We start from the raw sequence: 18,377 nt of genomic DNA, 5'->3' as shown, positions 1-18,377 counted from the left end.
TTTAACGTGACCCAGCTAGTCCCTAAAATGGTCAGCACGTGACCCACGTTTGGCAGGGTCAGAGCTGCTGCCCCTTGCATGATTCTTGCTGTCTCCCCGAGAGCTCAAGTCACCACATGCCTTTTATGTGTGCACGTGTGTGTGTGTGTGCGCGCACACACACACTTAGGTGCCCGTTTGTGTACGTGCATTTCAGGAGGTGGGAGGAGAGATGAATTGCCACCCACTCTGGTCACATGCTTAACTTCTGGGTGAGTGTCACCAGCACTGGCAGGGAGGGGAGGCTCTGTGCTGGGAGCTGCCGGCAGCAGTGGTGCTTCCTTGCCTTTGGTACTTTGAGGCTCTACCTGAGTTTACACGTCTGTTACCCTTTTATGAGGTTGTGAAACCTTACGTGACTTCATGCCTGCGTTTTCAGGTGCTGCTTAAGAGGGGCACAGCACCCCAAGGGAAGTAAGGACTCAGTGCTGCGTGGGATGCTTCTTTTGGCATTGTCTTCAGACATGAAGAATAATAAACGTATACAGCACATTTTGATTTCTACACTGAAGGAAAGAAAATACCTTTTAACGTCAGGGGGCCAAGTGGCCGGGGCTGAGTTTGCTGTGATGAGTGAGAGTCTGGCCTTCGCTCTGCCCCTGCCAGCTGGGAGACCCTGGGGAAGCCCATAGCCTGCCAGGGGTCCAGTAACTCCTACGGGGAAAGGCGTTATTTCTTTCCTTCCATGGCCAGCAAACTGTTTTTAGGCTTTCTTCCTTGTCTTAATGGTTGGTACTTATTAAACGTATATCGTCTGCCGGCTCCAAAGCAATTTCCAGTTGGGGAAACTGAGGCACAGCGAGCCTAAGGTCTTGCTTGTGGTCCTATACTATACTCTGAGGGGCTGAGGTCTCCATCTCTCAGACTGGCCAGCCTCCTGCAGGCTGCCCTGCTGGGTCATGGCCTTCACCACGGGGCGTTCTTGCCTTCTCTGTTCACCTTTGTGTCATGGTGCCTATCCTTGTGGACCACAGCTGTGACCTGGCTCTCTCCTTTCTGGTCTGTGTCCTCCGACGGCCCAGTTGTCTCTGTATCCCTGGTGCTTTGAGCAGGTCTGCGTGCTTGATCCTCTTCCTGGTGTGTTGAAGGAACGAACACCTCCAGGAGATTCTCCGCGTTTGATCCTAAGCAATCCTGCCTTGAAGGGGGGATGTTGGCCCACATTCCAGATGTGAACACTGAGGCTCAGAGATGCTGTGTGGCTGGTCCTACGTCCCATTCAGAGGTGAGGCCCAGAGATGGGATCTAATGCAGATGGGGTGTTCTTACAGCATGGCAGAAGCTTTCCTTGTAGGTGACACTCCCTTTCCAATGAAGAGATGCTAGGTTTCATTCCTAATGAGATTGTTTTCTTTGAACACGGAGCTGACTCTCATCGCAGTGACCAGGCAGAAAACTGGAGTTATCTACCTCTTTAGAATGGCTGTCTGAAGAAAAGTGCCCCGGAGGGGAGGGTATCCGTGAATGCCGTTACGCGTGTTCAGAGGACCATTTCTGCTGCTTCTCTCAGAGCCGAGGAAGCGGCTCCGTCTGATAGGGTGTTCCAGGTCCCTGTGGCTCCCCCAGGAACTCTCTGGGTTGTGCTCTGGCATCCTTTCTCTGTCCTCACTTCCTGCCCTGCAGTATCAGGCGGCCCTTTCCTGAAGCTTCCCCACTTGCCGTGTTGTAATTCTAAGACTTGTAATCTTTCGAGCACAGTAACTTTGCATGCCCTTTTCATAAAGTCAATGCTGATGTCTATTAAGATCAACACGCCGTTTTTCATTTAATCTTTCAAAGGCCACACACTTTGAAGATTGATGTCTTAAAAGAAAAATTACATTTTAAAGGAAGACGTGTTTGTAAAGGGATTTGTTTCCAAGCTGTATCTAATGAGGTATCGGCGCGGTGGTATTTCTCCAAAATAGCCTTAATATTTCTAACAAATTTCCTCAGAGGCTACTGTGAATGTTCCGAAACATTTCTGAAAATGTAAGTAACTAATGAAACATTTGAGAAACATGGCAGTAAAAAGTACAAACCATGTTTCTACCTTAGTTGACACGGAGGCCAGGCCTCCAGACACCCCAGAGCCTCTAACATAAAGGAGAGAGGGATAGTGCTTTGGGGCTGGATGGCACGAGGGGCCTTTTGAATTTCTGCCAACAGTGTTGAAGGCAGAAATAAAAATCCTAACTGCTTCCGCTGATGAGGGGTTGACGATTCGCCGGGAAACGACTGAAGCTGTTTACGTACATGGTCATCTTCAGGCCTCAGAGCCGCTGTAATGCCTGACATTCCGCCTGCGGTGCCCATGGAGAGATGGGGCCTTGGGAGATCCTGTGGTATAAGAACTAAAGGGGGTGGATTCAAGCTCAGCTCTGACATGGAGGGGGGAGGAAAGCTTTGTGCCCGGAGGTGGGAATAGTCCAGGCTGAGGCTGGGAAGACCCGCTCCAGGTGGGGAGAAACTACTCACTTTTCTGAGCAGAGGGAGGTTGGCATGGGTGACCTTGAACCCAGGCACGACCTCAGGAAATGCTTGTTTGACGTTGAGCACATCAGGATCACACCACATGGAACAGAAGCGTTGAAGCCACTAGAACATGGGGGGCTCTTCTGTGGTAAGCAGTGAGTGCAGAGATGCCTGGGGTGTGTGTGGGGTTGTGTGTTTTGTGGGCGGGGTGTGTTGTGTATGTGCCGTGGGCATCTTGTGTGTTTGATGGGTACTGTGTGGGTATGTCATGTGTTGTGTGTGTGTGTGTGTGTGTGTGTGTGTGTCTGGGTCTGTACCGGGTGTGTGAGTGTGATATGTATGTGTGTCGGGCGTGTTGAGTGTGAGCCATGTGTCGTTCAGTGCGTATGTCATGTGTGTATTGTCTGTATGCTCTAACACGTGATCTCTACTGACCGTGAAAACAACTTTACGGGGCGGGTACTCTTATTATTCCCAGCTGGACAGGAGGAAACAGAGGGACAGAGAGATGAACAAAGCGACGGGCCCGAAGGCACGCAGCTCGCGAGGAGCCGAGTCCACTCGGGTCTGCCTAAGTCCCCGCCTCCCGTGTCTGCACCGGCGCCTATCCTTGGTGCCGTTCTGCCATGAGTGTTTGTGTCAGAATTCCCTGGAGGACTTGTGAAAGCACAGATTCCTGAGCCTCACTCCTGCAGTTTCTGATTTCGTCGGTCCTGGTGGGACCCAAGAATTTGCTCTCATAACCAAGTGAAGCTGGTGCTGCCGGCCTGGGGACCACTCCTGTAAATCAGCCCTGTCGCTGTGCGCTCTGTAGTCCTCAGAAAGATCAAGGAGAGCGTTGGGACCAAAGCCAGTGATTCTTTGAAAACTTTTAATTTTATATTGGCGTATAGCCGATTAACAATGTTGTGATAGTTTCAGGTGCACAGCAGAGCGACTCAGCCATACATATACATGTATCCATTCTCCCCCAGACTCCCCTGCCATCCAGGCTGCCACGTAACATTGAGCAGAGTTCCCTGTGCTATGAAACCCGTGGTTCTGGATTCCTGCAGATTCCTGCACCTCCTGCAAAGTGGACCTAGTACACAGTTACCAGCAAAATCAATGTGGAGTTTTAGAACTGACATTTTAAATGTGAGCTCATCGTCCTCATTGAATTGGTGTTTGGCTATAATGAATCACATGGTATTCAAAAGGAAAAGGCAGCTTCCCCACCAAGAAGCTGTGTTTGCATCTCCACGTTCCAGGATTGCATCCTATTAGTCCCTGAACAGTAGGAGGGTAGGGTGCATCTTCCCAGGAGGAAATATTCTGTACGGTATTCTCTATGTATTACATATTTTTTTCTTCTGAACATTAATTCCACCCTCAACCCCCCCCACCAAAAAAAAAAAAAACCACTGTCTCAGCCCTTCTGCAAGTAAGGACTGGCACCAGAAAACCAAAGCGATGGGCTCCCGGGTCAGCGTTCTTGCCTCATGTGGCATGATGCTCCCCTGTGTGAATCAGAGTCAATACTGCCTGCCTCAGAGAGGTTTGAGGGGCGTGTGAAGTGATGAATGGAAATCCCCGAACAGTGCTTCGCCTGTGGGTGTAGGGGTGTCCTGTTCCTGCGCTCCCTTTGATCCTCCATAAGCTCCCCCCAGGAGCTGAGATCATGGGGGGTTCAGGCATTACCGGGACAGACAACCGCAAGCAAGGGTGTCAGATGTCTTTGCCAGCTCTGCAGTGTTTTAAGGATTGAGACTGAGTGGGGTGGTGAGAAAGAGGGGAGTTGCAGTGGTTGCTGTTGAACGTGAAAACGAAATGAAGCCCAGAGTGGCTCTGTTTGCTGGCCCCTCCACTGGCCTTTTACTAGAAATGCCTTGAAATTGAAATTGAGTGACGGGTTCTGACCTTGACTGGCTCCGATGCATTCGGCAGGACCGGGGAGCGCCTCGACGGGTCACGCATCAGGGAAACAGGTTTTCGGTACTTTTCTGAGTCTGGCTTTTCCAGGCTCATCGGCTTGAGATTCCATCCTGCAGAATTTATAGCGGTTGGGCCCTAGGATCTGCTGCACTTTAACGTGGTGTGTAACGTGGTGTGCGGGGTCCTGTGTCTTTAGAAATGTTGCCCCGGATGGCACCCTTGCCAGGGCTGAGATGCAGCTAAGGCCTCGTTTATCCCTTGTGCTCTTCTTATTCTTGGGAGCTGGCCGAGCGTGGCCCCATTAGCTGCAGTGAAGTTGTGCTCTGAACCCCAGCGATGGTGGTCTGGTCCTCAAGGCGTCTTGGGGGCAGAAAGAAGAGGGGCTTTGAAAGGAGACTTAGGTACCAATCACTGCTTGCCAGCTAGGAGAGACCACATGTCCTCTTACTCCCCCCGCCCCCCTCTTATTCTCTCCCCGCCCCAAGATCATGCCAGCTGCTACCTATTTAGAACCTTCTAGTTCCCCCAGAACCTGCTCAATTGCAAGGAATTGCGAGTAATTATCTCCTTCCCTCCTCCTAGGTAGCTTGTACTGTCCCATTACACATGGTAGTAAACTGAGGCTGCTTACCAAAAGCACACACCACTAGAATATTCTGCAGTCACAAAGGGGCTCCAGGTTAGAGACTTTCTGATCCTCTTCCTTGTCTGCCCTATGGGGCAAGAACTTTTATCACAACATTCTTCTTGGACAGAATCAGATGACTCACATAAAATATGCGGCACTGGGCTTCCCTGGTGGCGCAGTGGTTGGGAGTCCGCCTGCTGAGGCAGGGGACACGGGTTCGTGCCCCGGTCCGGGAAGATCCCACGTGCTGCGGAGCGGCTGGTCCCGTGAGCCATGAGCCGCTGGGCCTGCGCGTCCGGAGCCTGTGCTCCGCAACGGGAGAGGCCACAACAGTGAGAGGCCCACGTACCGCAAAAAAAATGCAGCACCAGGAATACACTAAATGCTCAGTAAAAGTCAGTTGCTTTTCCTTCTCCAAATCTCTGATATCTAGGTGATTTCATATCCTCAGAAAATCCATCCTGCCTTGAGTCTCCCTGTCAATTTGTTTCTCATCCTAGACTGGGAATATTTTAATTTTGTACCCTTTCATCTTTTCTATCCAACCTTCTTATTATTGGCCCAGGGTGTCCTGGCTTGGAAAATCAACAACCTGTCACGCTGGGTTCAGCATCTGCTTGGCGATAGCGCCCACTGCCTCTGCTTCCCCTGCTCGGTAGAAAACACATTTGTCCTTGCACTCCAGGCACCTTACATCTTTAGAGACTACGTTTATACTAACAATGATAGAACCATCTTCATTCATTATTATTAATCATTATTAATTGTCTCTTACATTTATGAACTTTTTGCTACATGTTGGGAACTGTGCAAAGTGCTCTATGTGGCAGATTTATTTAATCTCCCCATTGTCTATCAGAGTTATATGCCATTACCAGTCCTCCTGTTACAGATGAGGAAACTGAGGATGGGATAGGTTCCGTTGACTTGCTCAAGGTCACACAGTAGAGAGTGGAGGAGTGGGGATTCTTGCTCTGTTGGCCATGAAGCATGTGCTCGTAGCTGGGATGCTCGTGCCTCCAGGTGCTGACAGGTAAGGAAGGGCAGGGAACTAGCCCAGCTTTAGAATTAGTGTATCTGGGTCTGAGTCCTAGTTCTTGGAGGTGTGAGCTGTGTGACATCCTGTTAGTTACTTCATCTCTCTGTGTCTGTCCTACAATAGGAACCCCTGGGTGATGGTGTCCAGTGGACACGTCATGGTCCCGTTGGCCAGATACCCTTGTCCCTCTACGTCAGTGCTGTTTGAGTTCCAGTTGCAGAAGCCCAGGCTCTCTGTGTTTGGCTGATGTGATCTCAAGCTGTTCATTTCCCTCTTGTTTTTTAGGTAATGAACCGAAAAGATCATGTCTGAGGTACAAGGAACGGTGGAGTTTTCTGTAGAGCTACATACATTTTATAACGTGGATCTCTTTCAGAGAGGGTGAGTATGCTTTCGCTATTTGTATTTGTCTACACATTTGTTTTGTTTTTTCTCTGGCAGATCTTGGTGGTGAGGACAGGTCATAGGAAATTTTGGGTTCATGAGGAAAGAATTTGTATTATTTTTCCTGCCAAGTGGAAAATCCAAACTTCTAGTGCATTTGAAAATAAGCCATAAATTGACAAAGACCAGAAAATGCTAATTTCTCTCATCCTCCTGCACGTCTTCCTACTTGCTCTCTCCATTAAATCTGTCACTCAGTGTTAAAGGAAAGTGAATTTATTGGAAGTGAAGCTTGCCTGGGTAGCTCTGATAAAAAAGGTGTCTGTAGGATCAATATTTCTAGGGGCCATCTCCCCAAACCACATATCATAAAACCTGTACCCAGATCTCTCAAAAACTGAGAATTTACAATGTCTTATTTATTTATTTTTGCGGTACGCCGGCCTCTCACTGTTATGGCCTCTCCCGTTGCGGAGCACAGGCTCCGGACTCGCAGGCTCAGTGGCCATGGCTTACGGGCCCAGCCGCTCCGCAGCATGTGGGATCCCCCCGGACCGGGGCATGAACCCGTGTCCCCTGCATCGGCAGGTGGACCCTCAACCACTGCGCCACCAGGAAAGCCCCACATTAAAAAAATGTCTTTTTTAAATACACAATTAAAATATAGCTGCTCCTACTTTTTCAGGATGTACTCTGAATTTGGCATTTTACGTGCACGATCTCACTAAGTCCCACACTGAGATGGAATCACCAGTTCATCCGAGCCCAACACTAAGTAGTTAGAGATATGTGAACTTACATATGGATGTGTAACCATAATTATTAATAATGTACCTCTTCTGCACTGTATATTGACCATCAGATATTGACTAAAGCTCGTATGAAATCGTCATCGTTAACAAGACATTTCAAAATGGCACACCCAGAACACAAAGAGAGCCTGTGCAGGCGGAAGGGGAGGTTGAAAGTGAATATGGAAATCATGGATTATTCGATAAGCCTGCGGTGCTCTTCTCTTCTTTCCAGATCTGTGTGGTTTGGGGAAGCATCTCGTTTAGCTGCTTTCACTGCTAAAGTCTAATGTTGAATTAGTCTGAATTAAAACCAGACTATTGAATCACTGTTCTCTCTGTGTGTGTGTGTGTGTGTGTGTGTGTGTGTGTGTGTGTGTGTGTGTGTGTGTATATATATATGTGTGTGTGTGTGTGTGTGTATTTTAACATGCATAATATATTATATATAATTTTAATTACTGTATATTACTGTATATATAACCAGTGTATATATATAATATATTATATATGTTATGTATATAATTTTATTACTGTGTATGTATATATTACAAAAGTTATGTGTTCCATCAATACATAAAATAATTATTTTTAAAACATGAATTATCACATTTCTTATCTCATCTTTTAAAATACCTTTTCTTGTGTTTATAATGCATACTATATACAAGTAGAACTGTACATGTATATGATTTATAAATAAATATACATATATTGGGGTTGCATGCCCAAAAATGTTTTTACTGGTAAACATGCACATCAACCGTTGGAGACCACTGGTCCATCTAGCAGAGCAAGGAGAACTCTCACAACTTTCTTCTAGCTCTTGCTACTATTTCATGGTGTCAAGGAGTGTGGAAATCTAGGCACACACGTCGATGTGGATGAGGGCATAACTGTATGATCAAACTTGCTTGAGGGTGGGTTTCATTTCAGCTACCTCCATGAACAGGCTAGGGCATCTTTTGGATGAAGGCGATTAGACCTCTCCGGGGTGGAGGGAGTGCTAGGATCTCTAAGGTCCCATCTGCAATAAGGCCTTGACGTGAATGGTCCCCAGCCCCCTGGATTCTGCCTACAGGGAGCTGTGGACAGGCTGGGCATGATGCCAGCCAGGATTCTGCATCTGCCAGGGGAGTATCTGACGGCCGTGGTCCCTGATGCTCAAGGGCCAAGGAATTTTCCACTCTGAATCCTACAGGAGCCATGAGGATGGTGAAATGTAATTACTTTCCTAGCAAGCACTCCGTGGGGATGTGATAGCTGCAGTCCAGACCTAGTAGGCAAGGTGGGAGCCTGGGTGAAAGAAAGTGGATGATCTCCTGATGTCATTAAAGAGAAGGAAGGTGGGATTTGGGGAAGCTGGCCCTTTTGGGGGGTGTGAGGATATATGATTAAATGTGTGCTCCCTACTGTCCTTGGGATGGTAGAAATCAGAGCTGGGGCTTGCAAAGGGAGGAGAGCGCCCTTCTTTGGATTGCGTTTGGCTGTGGTCATCCAAGTTCCACCTGGCTTCTCCAGTTGATGAGTAGTGCCTATGGGCCTGTGTTACAAATGTGCTAGCTCATTTACCCCATCTGCCCAGATAGACACCCCTTCGTGATTTGTTGTGAGATGTTGTGTTGGAACCGCATGGATACAGAACTGGGAATATTGAGCGAGGATTTGCCCTGATCAGGGAGTTACTTGCTTACAGCACATTTATATTTGTCAATAGTTTTTCTAGTCCCAGAATGCATACTGCTTTTTGGTGATGTTTGCTTTGAACAGTCAACTTGCATTTATGCAAGGTCTGTGTTGACTGAGGTGAATTCTCAAAGGAAAAGCATATCTGAAACCAGTCAAAAGCATCATGAATTGTGACCCCTGTACTTGGCAGTGAGACTCATCCTGATAAAAAGCCAGGGGCAGGGAGGCACTTGGGAGCCTGGCTTTGGGGTCAGACTTGACTTTGAAGCTAAACTCTACCACTTATAAGCTCTGAGAACATGTCCCTTTAAAACCAGTTATCATTCTAAAATGGTGATGACAAAGTCTATCTCGTGGGGTAATCTGAATGGTTATGGCACTAGTTGCATTAATTAATATATGCAGAGCAGCTAGCATGGAACCTGGTATCTAGTAGATGCTATCTAAATTGTCACTTCTACTAGTAAATCCTGGCTTCCAATCCGTCCTTAACACTATTAGCAGAGTTATTACCCCAAAGGGTTGTTGAGACCATCTTGTTTTCTCACTCCTCAGCCAAGTGCTCAGAGACTGAACGGCTTGAACTTAAACTTCTTCTATCTTTACTGTCTGTACTCAGACCATTCTTGACCCTCCCCCCCAATATCTGCCTTGAAAATTCTACCCTCTGCAAGTTCCCGCTCCAGTATCACCTCCTCTCCAAACCACTTCTGTATATTGATTGATGTTCACCTACTGAACTCAGCCCAGTTTTTATGAATCCCCCTTCTCCCTGTTTCTAAAGCGCACCTCACGTGTTTTATTCTGTTCTCCACTCACACACGCATGACCGCAAACACTAGTAAGCATACGTTATTGGCTTAGGCTCCATAAGGATGAAGATGAAAGATATTCTGCCTTCAAGGTGTTTACCAGCTAATGAGGGAGATGGATACATACATAGAAAATGACCTTGGTGTGTGATACGGTCTATAACAAAGACAGATTCGGGTGCTGTGCTGTGAAACAGAAGCAGGAAGCCAGTCTGTGGGCAGAGTCAGAGAAGATGTCTTGGTAGGAGATAAGCTATCATTTGAAAGCTGGGCGGGGCGTTGGCCGAGCAGAGGACCTGGAAGGGCGGGACAGGAAGGGCTCAGCCGTGTCAGGAAGCAGAGCCAACCTGAAAGACCAAAGTGCAGTGAAGAGTAGGAATGGAGAAGTGGATGGGGTAAGAGGGTTACAGCCTACCTTTTACTGGACGTGTGAGTATAGAGATATTCATGTCAACTGCCACACACTTTCTTAGATTGCCGTGGGCGGAGAGCTGGGCTGAAAAAGGGAATGATAGTGATGTCATGTGTGGCTTTAACTTCTTCTCAGCTGGATCCAAGCTCCTTCAGGCTAAGGACTCCCTCTTACGTGACTTCATGTGGCCAGTGCCCAGCATAGAGCCTGGTGCACCCTGACAGATCAAGAGCAGCTTAGGTGTGGGATCACGTGGCTCTTCATTAAATGATAGTCATATAGATGAAACAGTCCCTTCTTTCATTATGTGGTTGTGACGTCTCCTCTTCCCCAATAGGAGACTGGATCTTAACACATGCCTTTGCACATGCCTTCTGCTCAGGAACCTGTAGAGATGCCACCCTAGCCTTCTAGCATGGGTTCTGGGAGCCAGAAAGCAAAAGGGAAGCTATTATTTCATTTACAATAATTTTCTCATAAGGAGATGCTTAAGGGAACAATTAATTATAAAACCCATTGCCTGGATACGTGTAAGTCATTAATATATTAATAATTCATACCTGCTTATGAGAGCATGAACCTTCATTTCTAACAGTGTGAGCTGAAAGGGAGCTAACATTTGTCCTTGAAAATGAATTCAGATTTCATTTTCAGTCTTAATTCAAACAAGGCTCTGAATCAAAGTGATTTTCTTCCTGAGTGAAGGTTTTCATTGTTTGCTGTTCAGATTCACCTCCTTCTTTCCTCCACCCCTTCTCTAGAAGGTCATTTAGAAGATTTTCCCTACTCAGAGGTTTTAGATGCTTTTACATATAAATTCTGTCCTGCCCACAGAGTAGTTGCACAAAAAAGAACTATAATCAGTATGATCAGATCTTATGTGGAAGGTCCAATGCTCGTAGAAATGTTAGGATTGAAATCCCCCCAGAACAAACTCACCTGCCTTGTCTCTACCAGAGTGAAAACGGTTGGTTCCCAAGTTAAGTGATTCCTGAAAGAAAATCCCATCTTGTGTTTATGCCCTGACATCCCCACTGTGGCCTGATGCCCAGCGACAGCTAAGCTCCCTGGGAAATTAGCTAACCAGCCCTGATGTGCCTTAATAGACTCAGAAATACGATTACCTTTGCTTGCCAGAGAGCAATTCATTGATTTGTCTGGTTCTGTCAGAAACAATCCTTTCCTTTACTTCTCTTATTAGAATATATTGGGATCCTTTTCATTCATTCCTACCCTTTTGGAAGGGAGTGGGGATTATACATGGTCTGATTTGGGATTTTTATCACTTACAGCCAAGGGTTCCATCTAGCACAAGGAGGGTAGATAGGCTCGATGATCTTTAAGAGTCTTTCTGTGAAATTCCATGATGATTATTTTCATAAAAATTTGATCTCCCTTTCCCCATAAAATGGCGTTTTATCTCCCCGCGATAAGTTTTTTATTTTAAATATCTGTTTAAGTAATACTGAGGATAAACAAGAATAGAATTATTATAAATGGGGCTTGTTTAGTAAAACTGCTAGTTAAGAACCAGCGATACACTGACAGTAATAAAGGGATTTCTGTCCCTCAAATATTTGTCTCAATGTCGTTCTTTGAAGCAATTTAACGCTCACCATCTTTAGAAGTCTCCATTCAAATATCTTTACTTTGCTAGGTTTTACTCCTTGGCTACATATTCAGGCATATAGGCCTCTCTGGGAAACATCAGTACTCAAGGTGTGGGGTGGGGTGGGGTGGGGTGTGTGTGTGTGTGTGTGTGTGTGTGTGTGTGTGTGTGTGTATCATCAGACCTCAGACATACGGAACGCTTCGCGAATTTGCGCGTCATCCTTGTGCAGGGGCCCTGCTGTCTTCTCTGTATAGTTCCAGTTTTAGTATGTGTGCGGCCGAAGCGAGCACTAAAACGGCATTTTAAATAATTATTCCTGTGGAGGGTGAACAGACGTCAGTTGCCCAAGGGCTTATGTAGATGGACCTCCTGGATTATTTTTCTAGCAAATCCACATTCCTGTTAACAATTACCCTGTCCCATTTTTTTTTTCCTGTTTTTTTCCCTTTGAATCTGTGACTTCATAAGCCTGCTGCTTTAAGCCTTTTATCCTCTTAACCCCTGGCTGAGGACATGCTCAGCAGATCTGTAAAGAAAAGCTCCTTCCAGGGGGCTGAGAGCTGGCCTGCCGAGATTAAAATGTCTCTGGTGAGCTCAGAACCACCCACAGGGCCTAATAACCTCGGGGAGGAATAAAGGCGGAACAGAAAGCCAATGGATAGTGTGGTCCTTTCTAGTTTTGTGCTCACAGGTCCTCGTTCAGGCCTCTCAAGGAGAACGACAGGGCACGTGGTCATGGACGTGGTGTAGAGGGCAGAGCAGAGACCCAGATCTGGTCTAAGACACAGAGACCTTGGATCTATCTGCACGTCTTCTGCAACTAGCAGGGTACCCGTGGGCGAGTTACTTTCTCGGTTTCCTTACTTGTTTTGCAGGATCTCTATTGGAAGTCATGAGGTGATATTTGTAAAGCATCTAGTTAGAGAGCCAGGCCTGGCAGTGCTGCCAAAGTGGGCTAAGCCCTCTCTGGCCTTTCTGTCCCATTGATTACAGTGCAAACTCTGCACCAGACGGTCCTCAGCTGGTCAGTGCCAGGGCTGGAGCAGACCACTGGCCTGGTCGGACTCTGGACTGGGTGATCCTTTTTATATTTTAAGCAGTTATTTAAATTCATCGCTACTAATCTCCCAGGAAGAGGTCTCCTTGCCAGTCGGAAACCTAATGGACTCCATGCGGATTTGTATTGGCCTCAATGGGGGAAATTCTGCTTTCTCTTCTTTATCTCATTTTTGGAATCTATAAAGTGAAAATGCCACAGTTCTTTTCTTCTGCCTTTATTGAGATGTAATTGACGTATAATATTGTGTAAGTTTAAGGTGTATGTGTGATGATTTCATGTATGTATATATCGTGAAAGGATTACAATACGGTTAGTTCAGACATCCCTCAGCTCAGATAGTTACCATTGTGTGTGTGTGTGTGTGTGTGTGTGTGTGTGTGTGTTTGTGTGAGATCATTTAAGATCTACTCTCTTACTAGCTTTCCAATACACAGTACATATCTAAAGAAATAATAGCTTTAGGGAAACTCGTGAGATACTATAGTCAATAGAGTTATACTGAACTATAGGATGTTTCTTTTCTAGAAGGGTCTTTGAGTGGATCTCGGGTCAGAGTAGAAGATATAAGAGAGTGAAGTCCTTAACTGCTCTGGTTTCATTCCCAACTGTTGTCAAATGTCGCTCAAAAGCAATTTTAAATGCATTTCATCGTTTTCTCATTTTAAACTTTCAATAGCCGTCATACAGAGTGAAGTCAGAAAGAGAAAAACAAATATCGTATATTAATGCATATATGTGGAATCTGAGAACATTGATATAGTCGATCTTATTTACAAAGCAGAAATAGAGACACAGACGTAGAGAACAAACGTATGAACTGGGAGATTGGGATTGACATATATACACTATTGATGCTAGGTATAAAATAGGTAACTAATGAAAACCTACAGTATAGCACAGGGAACTCTACTCAGTGCTCTGTGGTGACCTAAATGGGAAGGAAATCCACAAAAGAGGGAATATATGTATATGTATAGCTGATTCACTTTGCTGTACAGTAGAAACTAACACAGCATTGTAAAGCAACTATACGCCAATAAAAATTAAAAAAATAAACTTTCAGTAGCACGCACATATAGTTTTGCCTAGTGAAAGAATTATGGTGACATTTTCATCCTTGTACTTTTCCTTATTTTTCACAATATACATATCACCTTTGTAATCAGAACCCTCTCTCTCTCTCTCTCTCTCTCTCTCTCTCTCTCTCTCCATATATATATATATATATATAATCATCCAACAGAGTGAGGGAGGAAATGATCGTCACCCTAACAGTCCTCGTTTAATCTCAAATCTCTGTTCCATCTCGTCTTAGACTTCCGCAGAAAGCATTTTACAAAGCTCAGAGGAATTAAACACTGATTAAGAATCTTCAGGGCATCAGGCAGGGAATCTCCACCTTTTGAGTAGAGGAACATTTGTGAACCGTGGGAATCTAAAAATCTCCCACGTCACTGATGTCTGGGTCTCCATGGCCTCACAGATCCCAGGAATTGGCACTCAGGTCACTGCAGTTACTGTTTGGGAAAAGAAAAGACATGCCTGGAAGGTTGGTTCTTTGCTGCTCCTCCTAAAAGTAGGCAGAACTTTGCTTTCATCGGCATGCTGTGCTCCCAGAAAGGGTGAAATTCTATGCTCTCTCTGAAAAAATCTCTTTAGTGTCATTGCATGAAACTTTTATGTTTCAACCCACTAGAATCAACCAGAATTTATTTGGAGTAGAAAATTATAAAATTCTCTATTATTACAAATAGCTTCACGTAACCCCACAATTCTACAATGGATGTAGTATTATCCCTAAATCATAGAGGAAGCAGAGCCTGACATGGGTTCCAAGTCTGGCTCAGTTTTGCACATTGTGCAGGTGGCCAGGTGGAGGGTTTCTTGCGGGGATGCCTGCACCCCAGAGTCCTTGCATTTGCTTTCTACTTCACGAGGCATGTCTTGTTTGGCTTGGGCAGACGAGGGTGTTCAGATGTTACGATGACTGCCCCTACCTCCAACTTCTTTAAACGCTTGCACTTCTGCAAACAGCACAACTACAGAGCACGACTTTCCCTTCTGCTCAGACTTCCTTTCCTGGCCGCCTGGCATCTATCTGGATGTTTTCCTTGAATAATCAGGGGATGATGTACTGGGAATTGAATCCTTCCAGCCAAAGACTGACAGACCCCAGAGGCATTTGCTTAACCAAATCTATTCACACTTCTTTGACAAAAGATCCTTCCGTAAATAGAATCCTCGGAGAAGATCTCTTGCCCGCCCCCCTTTTTCTACTCATTAACGCTTTCTCTACCGTCATCTTTCTCAAGAAGGAGTATGTAGCATCCCTCCCACGCAGCTCTTGCACAAATTGCCCCTTGTAAAACAGACCCAAGGTCGCCTCTTGTTCTTTTATTTATTTCCTCATTAATTTACCCATTCTGGAGACTTTGAGCGCTTGCTACTGTTGGCTCTGTTCTAGGAATTCTGGGCAGAACATTGAGAAAGAGCCGTGAACTCAAGTTGTTTCCAACGTGCTATGGGAGAAAGAGACGTGAGTTAATAAAGTGATGTCAGAAATGGAACAAAAAAGCACGGACAAGGTCCTAAGGTGCTGAGGGAGGACAGGGATACCATCTCCTCTCTCAGGAGGCATCACGACAGGTTACGCAGAAGATGGGGGTTCTACTGGTCAGGCGAAGGCTGGAGGGGAATCTCAGTCAGTGAGAACAGCATGTGCAAAGGCCTGGGGATGATAAAGGTCATGGCATCCCTGGGAAATGCCACACTGCTGAAGAGGGCTCCCTAGAGGTGGTGTTTTTGATGGAGTGGGAGAGGCGGAATTGCACTCTGTCGATCAAGGAGGGTGAAGAAACCATATAAGTAAGGGAATTTCTTGATGATTTGTGTTGTAAAAATGATGCTTTGGAAGCAAAGAGGATGGCAGGTGGGGTGGGGAAAAATAATGACAGTGGTGAGGACAGCTCAGACGGAGAATAGTTGAAAAATCTTGAAGCAGTGGAATGGGAAGAATTGGTGCTTTAATGTCATGTTACGGGGGAGAGAAGTCATAGTGATAGTCAGTTGCGCCCTTGGGTGAATTGGTACATAAAATCGAGGAGGGGTAGGACCAGGCAGCCAGAGGTGACATGAGTCTAGAGGTCCGGAGGCAGTGGGGTATCTGAGTCCAGAGACCAGGTAGGAATCAGGGCTGGGATTTGTCTGCTCATGGGCATAACTGAGCCCGCGTGAAATCATTCAGTAACTTGTGACACTTTGTGAGCTCAGACTGTGTGCCAGGACCTTTACTCTGTCAACTCACTTGATGCTATTGATAGCTCTATGAGCTAGGTATCATTACGTTCATTTTACAGATGGGTAAACGGAAGCTCCAGGACGCCTGGCTATCCCAGGGCAGAGTCAAGGTTTGAATTCATGGCTCTTTGCCTCCAAAGCCAGTATTATCAACACTTTTTTTATTCTGTTGGCGAGACCAGACTCCAAGAGAAAAATCACGATTTAAGCACAATTGGGTGGAAATGCAGACTAAGGCGTTTGAACTTTCTCCTCTAAGGATGTTACAGGAGGGGTGAGTATGAAATGTTTGAAGGAGGGGAGGATCAGATTTGGGTTAGAACACCCTTTGGCTTAAGCGTGGAGAACGCAGGCACTGCCTGACAGGTAGTTGGCACTCACACATTTGAATTCCTAGTCGTTGGTTGAGGTTACTTATCTGAACCGGGCCCTGATGAAGGAGACGTTTACTGAGCAGTGTGACAAAGATGTTTCTCATCACACTCCAAATCCTATCGGTTGGTAGTTTCTGAGGTTTGTATAAAGCTCAAATCCCACCACTGATTTCTCTCTTCAGATGACTTAGTGAGCTCCAGACCCATAAGAAACAGTAATGAAATGGAACCAATGTCCTTTATCTGTAGCTGGGAGAGCTCCTAATACTCTCACAGGGCAGGGTATTGACACAACAGATGGAGCAAATAAGGATTAGGCGTAGATGCCCAAATGGGATTTCTTCCGGCCTCTGTCTGCCCGAACTGAGATAAATCTTTACACTCAAGTGTTCAGAGACAGAGGAGGGAGAGGGAAGGAGAGAAGATGAATGGATACCTTGGGTCCAGGAGGGGCCCAGGATTTATAGGCTGAGCTGTACTTAACTGAATACGAAGAATAAATGGCAGATAGAAGACTGTGCATGGCCCTTGGTACTTATTGTCTATTATTAAAATACATTCCTTTCAGTATTTAACCCATCAATTTGGCAGTGCTTTTCTACACTCACTTCCTGGGTCACCCGGTCCCATGGATTTAAATACTACCTGTGAGCCACTGGCTTCCCAGTTTATGTCACCAATTTCTGCTCTCTTCCATACTTCAGATTTGTCCTGTAGGTGTTCTCCATCCATTGTCATCTTGCTGTCTAAAAGGCATCTTAAACTTGACCTATCCGAACCAAAAACCTGATCTCCTGCCCTCCCAAACCTCTTCCATCAAACAGCCCCATCTCAGTCAACTCCATCCTTCTAGGTGTTGAAGCCAACATCTTAGAGCAATTCCTGACTTCCTTCTCTCTCATACCTCATGTCCACTTCATCCAGAAATAGTATTGACTCTATCTTCCAAATTTATGCAGAGTATGACATTTCTCACCTCTATTGCTAATATGTTGGTTTTAGCCATCGTCACGTCTGTCCCATCTGGATTTGCACAATAATCTTCCCCATCTGATCCCCCTGATGCTACCCTTGCTCATCTCTAGCCCCCTTACAACACAGAAGCCAGATGGTCCTTGCAAAGCATAAGTCAGACTGTGATGCTCCTCTGTTCTAACTCTCTGTTCTCCAATTTACTATGAGTAAAGCCAGAATGACTTACTCTTTCCCTCATTGGCTCACCTCCTGCCATAAGAGTCTGTCTCATTTTGTTTTTAATTAAGTAATTATTTATTTAGTTTTGGCTGCGTTGGGTCTTCGTTGCTGCATGTGGGCTTTCTCTAGTTGTGGTGAGTGGGGGCTACTCTTTGTTGTGGTGCGTGGGCTTCTCATTGCGGTGGCTTCTCTTGTTGCGGAGCACCGGCTCTAGGTGCGCGGGCTTCAGTAGTTGCGGCACGTGGACTCAGTAGTTGTGGCTCGCGGGCTGTAGAGCACAGGCTCAGTAGTTGTGGCGCATGGGCTTAGTTGTTCTGCGGCATGTGGGATCTTCCGGGACCAGGACTCGAACCCGTGTCCCCTGCATTGGCAGGTGGATTCTTAACCACTGCACCACCAGGGAAGCCCTCATAATAGTCTCTTTGTAGTTTCTTGATAATGTCGGGCATGGAACCTTTGCACTGGCTGTTCCCATTTCATGGAATGCTCTCCCATCAACTCTTTCAAGTTTACTTACTATATAAATAAGGATACTGGGTGCAGAGAAAGGGTACTTTGCCTTGCAGTAGTTAGGCAGCTGGGCAGTGGAAGAATCTGCTGAGGATCTCAGATTTCCTGATTCCTAATCAAGACCTTTTTTCTCACAATCAAAAAAAAAAAAAAAATCCCGAAGTGTGT

The 18,377-nt window shown here is 46.0% G+C and overlaps 1 protein-coding gene and 1 non-coding gene across 2 annotated transcripts in view; one reads left to right on the top strand and one right to left on the bottom strand.

The window, feature by feature from the left end:
* Positions 1 to 18,377, top strand: part of LOC125961869 (protein FAM135B-like) — a 229,799-nt gene that overhangs the window by 94,441 nt on the left and 116,981 nt on the right. The window contains exon 2 of the mRNA XM_049700892.1: positions 6,360 to 6,455. Coding sequence (XP_049556849.1) covers positions 6,379 to 6,455 — 77 coding nt within the window. The 5' untranslated portion in view covers positions 6,360 to 6,378. The remainder of the gene's footprint in view (positions 1 to 6,359; positions 6,456 to 18,377) is intronic.
* LOC117199700 (U6 spliceosomal RNA) lies at positions 11,959 to 12,064 on the bottom strand. The gene has a single exon (XR_004481024.1). It is a non-coding gene; the product is annotated as a U6 spliceosomal RNA (small nuclear RNA).

This window comes from Orcinus orca, chromosome 17 (assembly GCF_937001465.1).
Source record: "Orcinus orca chromosome 17, mOrcOrc1.1, whole genome shotgun sequence".
Taxonomy (NCBI): domain Eukaryota; kingdom Metazoa; phylum Chordata; class Mammalia; order Artiodactyla; family Delphinidae; genus Orcinus; species Orcinus orca.
The sequence above is the reverse complement of the archived record's forward strand: the minus strand, read 5'-3'. Positions and strand labels throughout refer to the sequence as shown.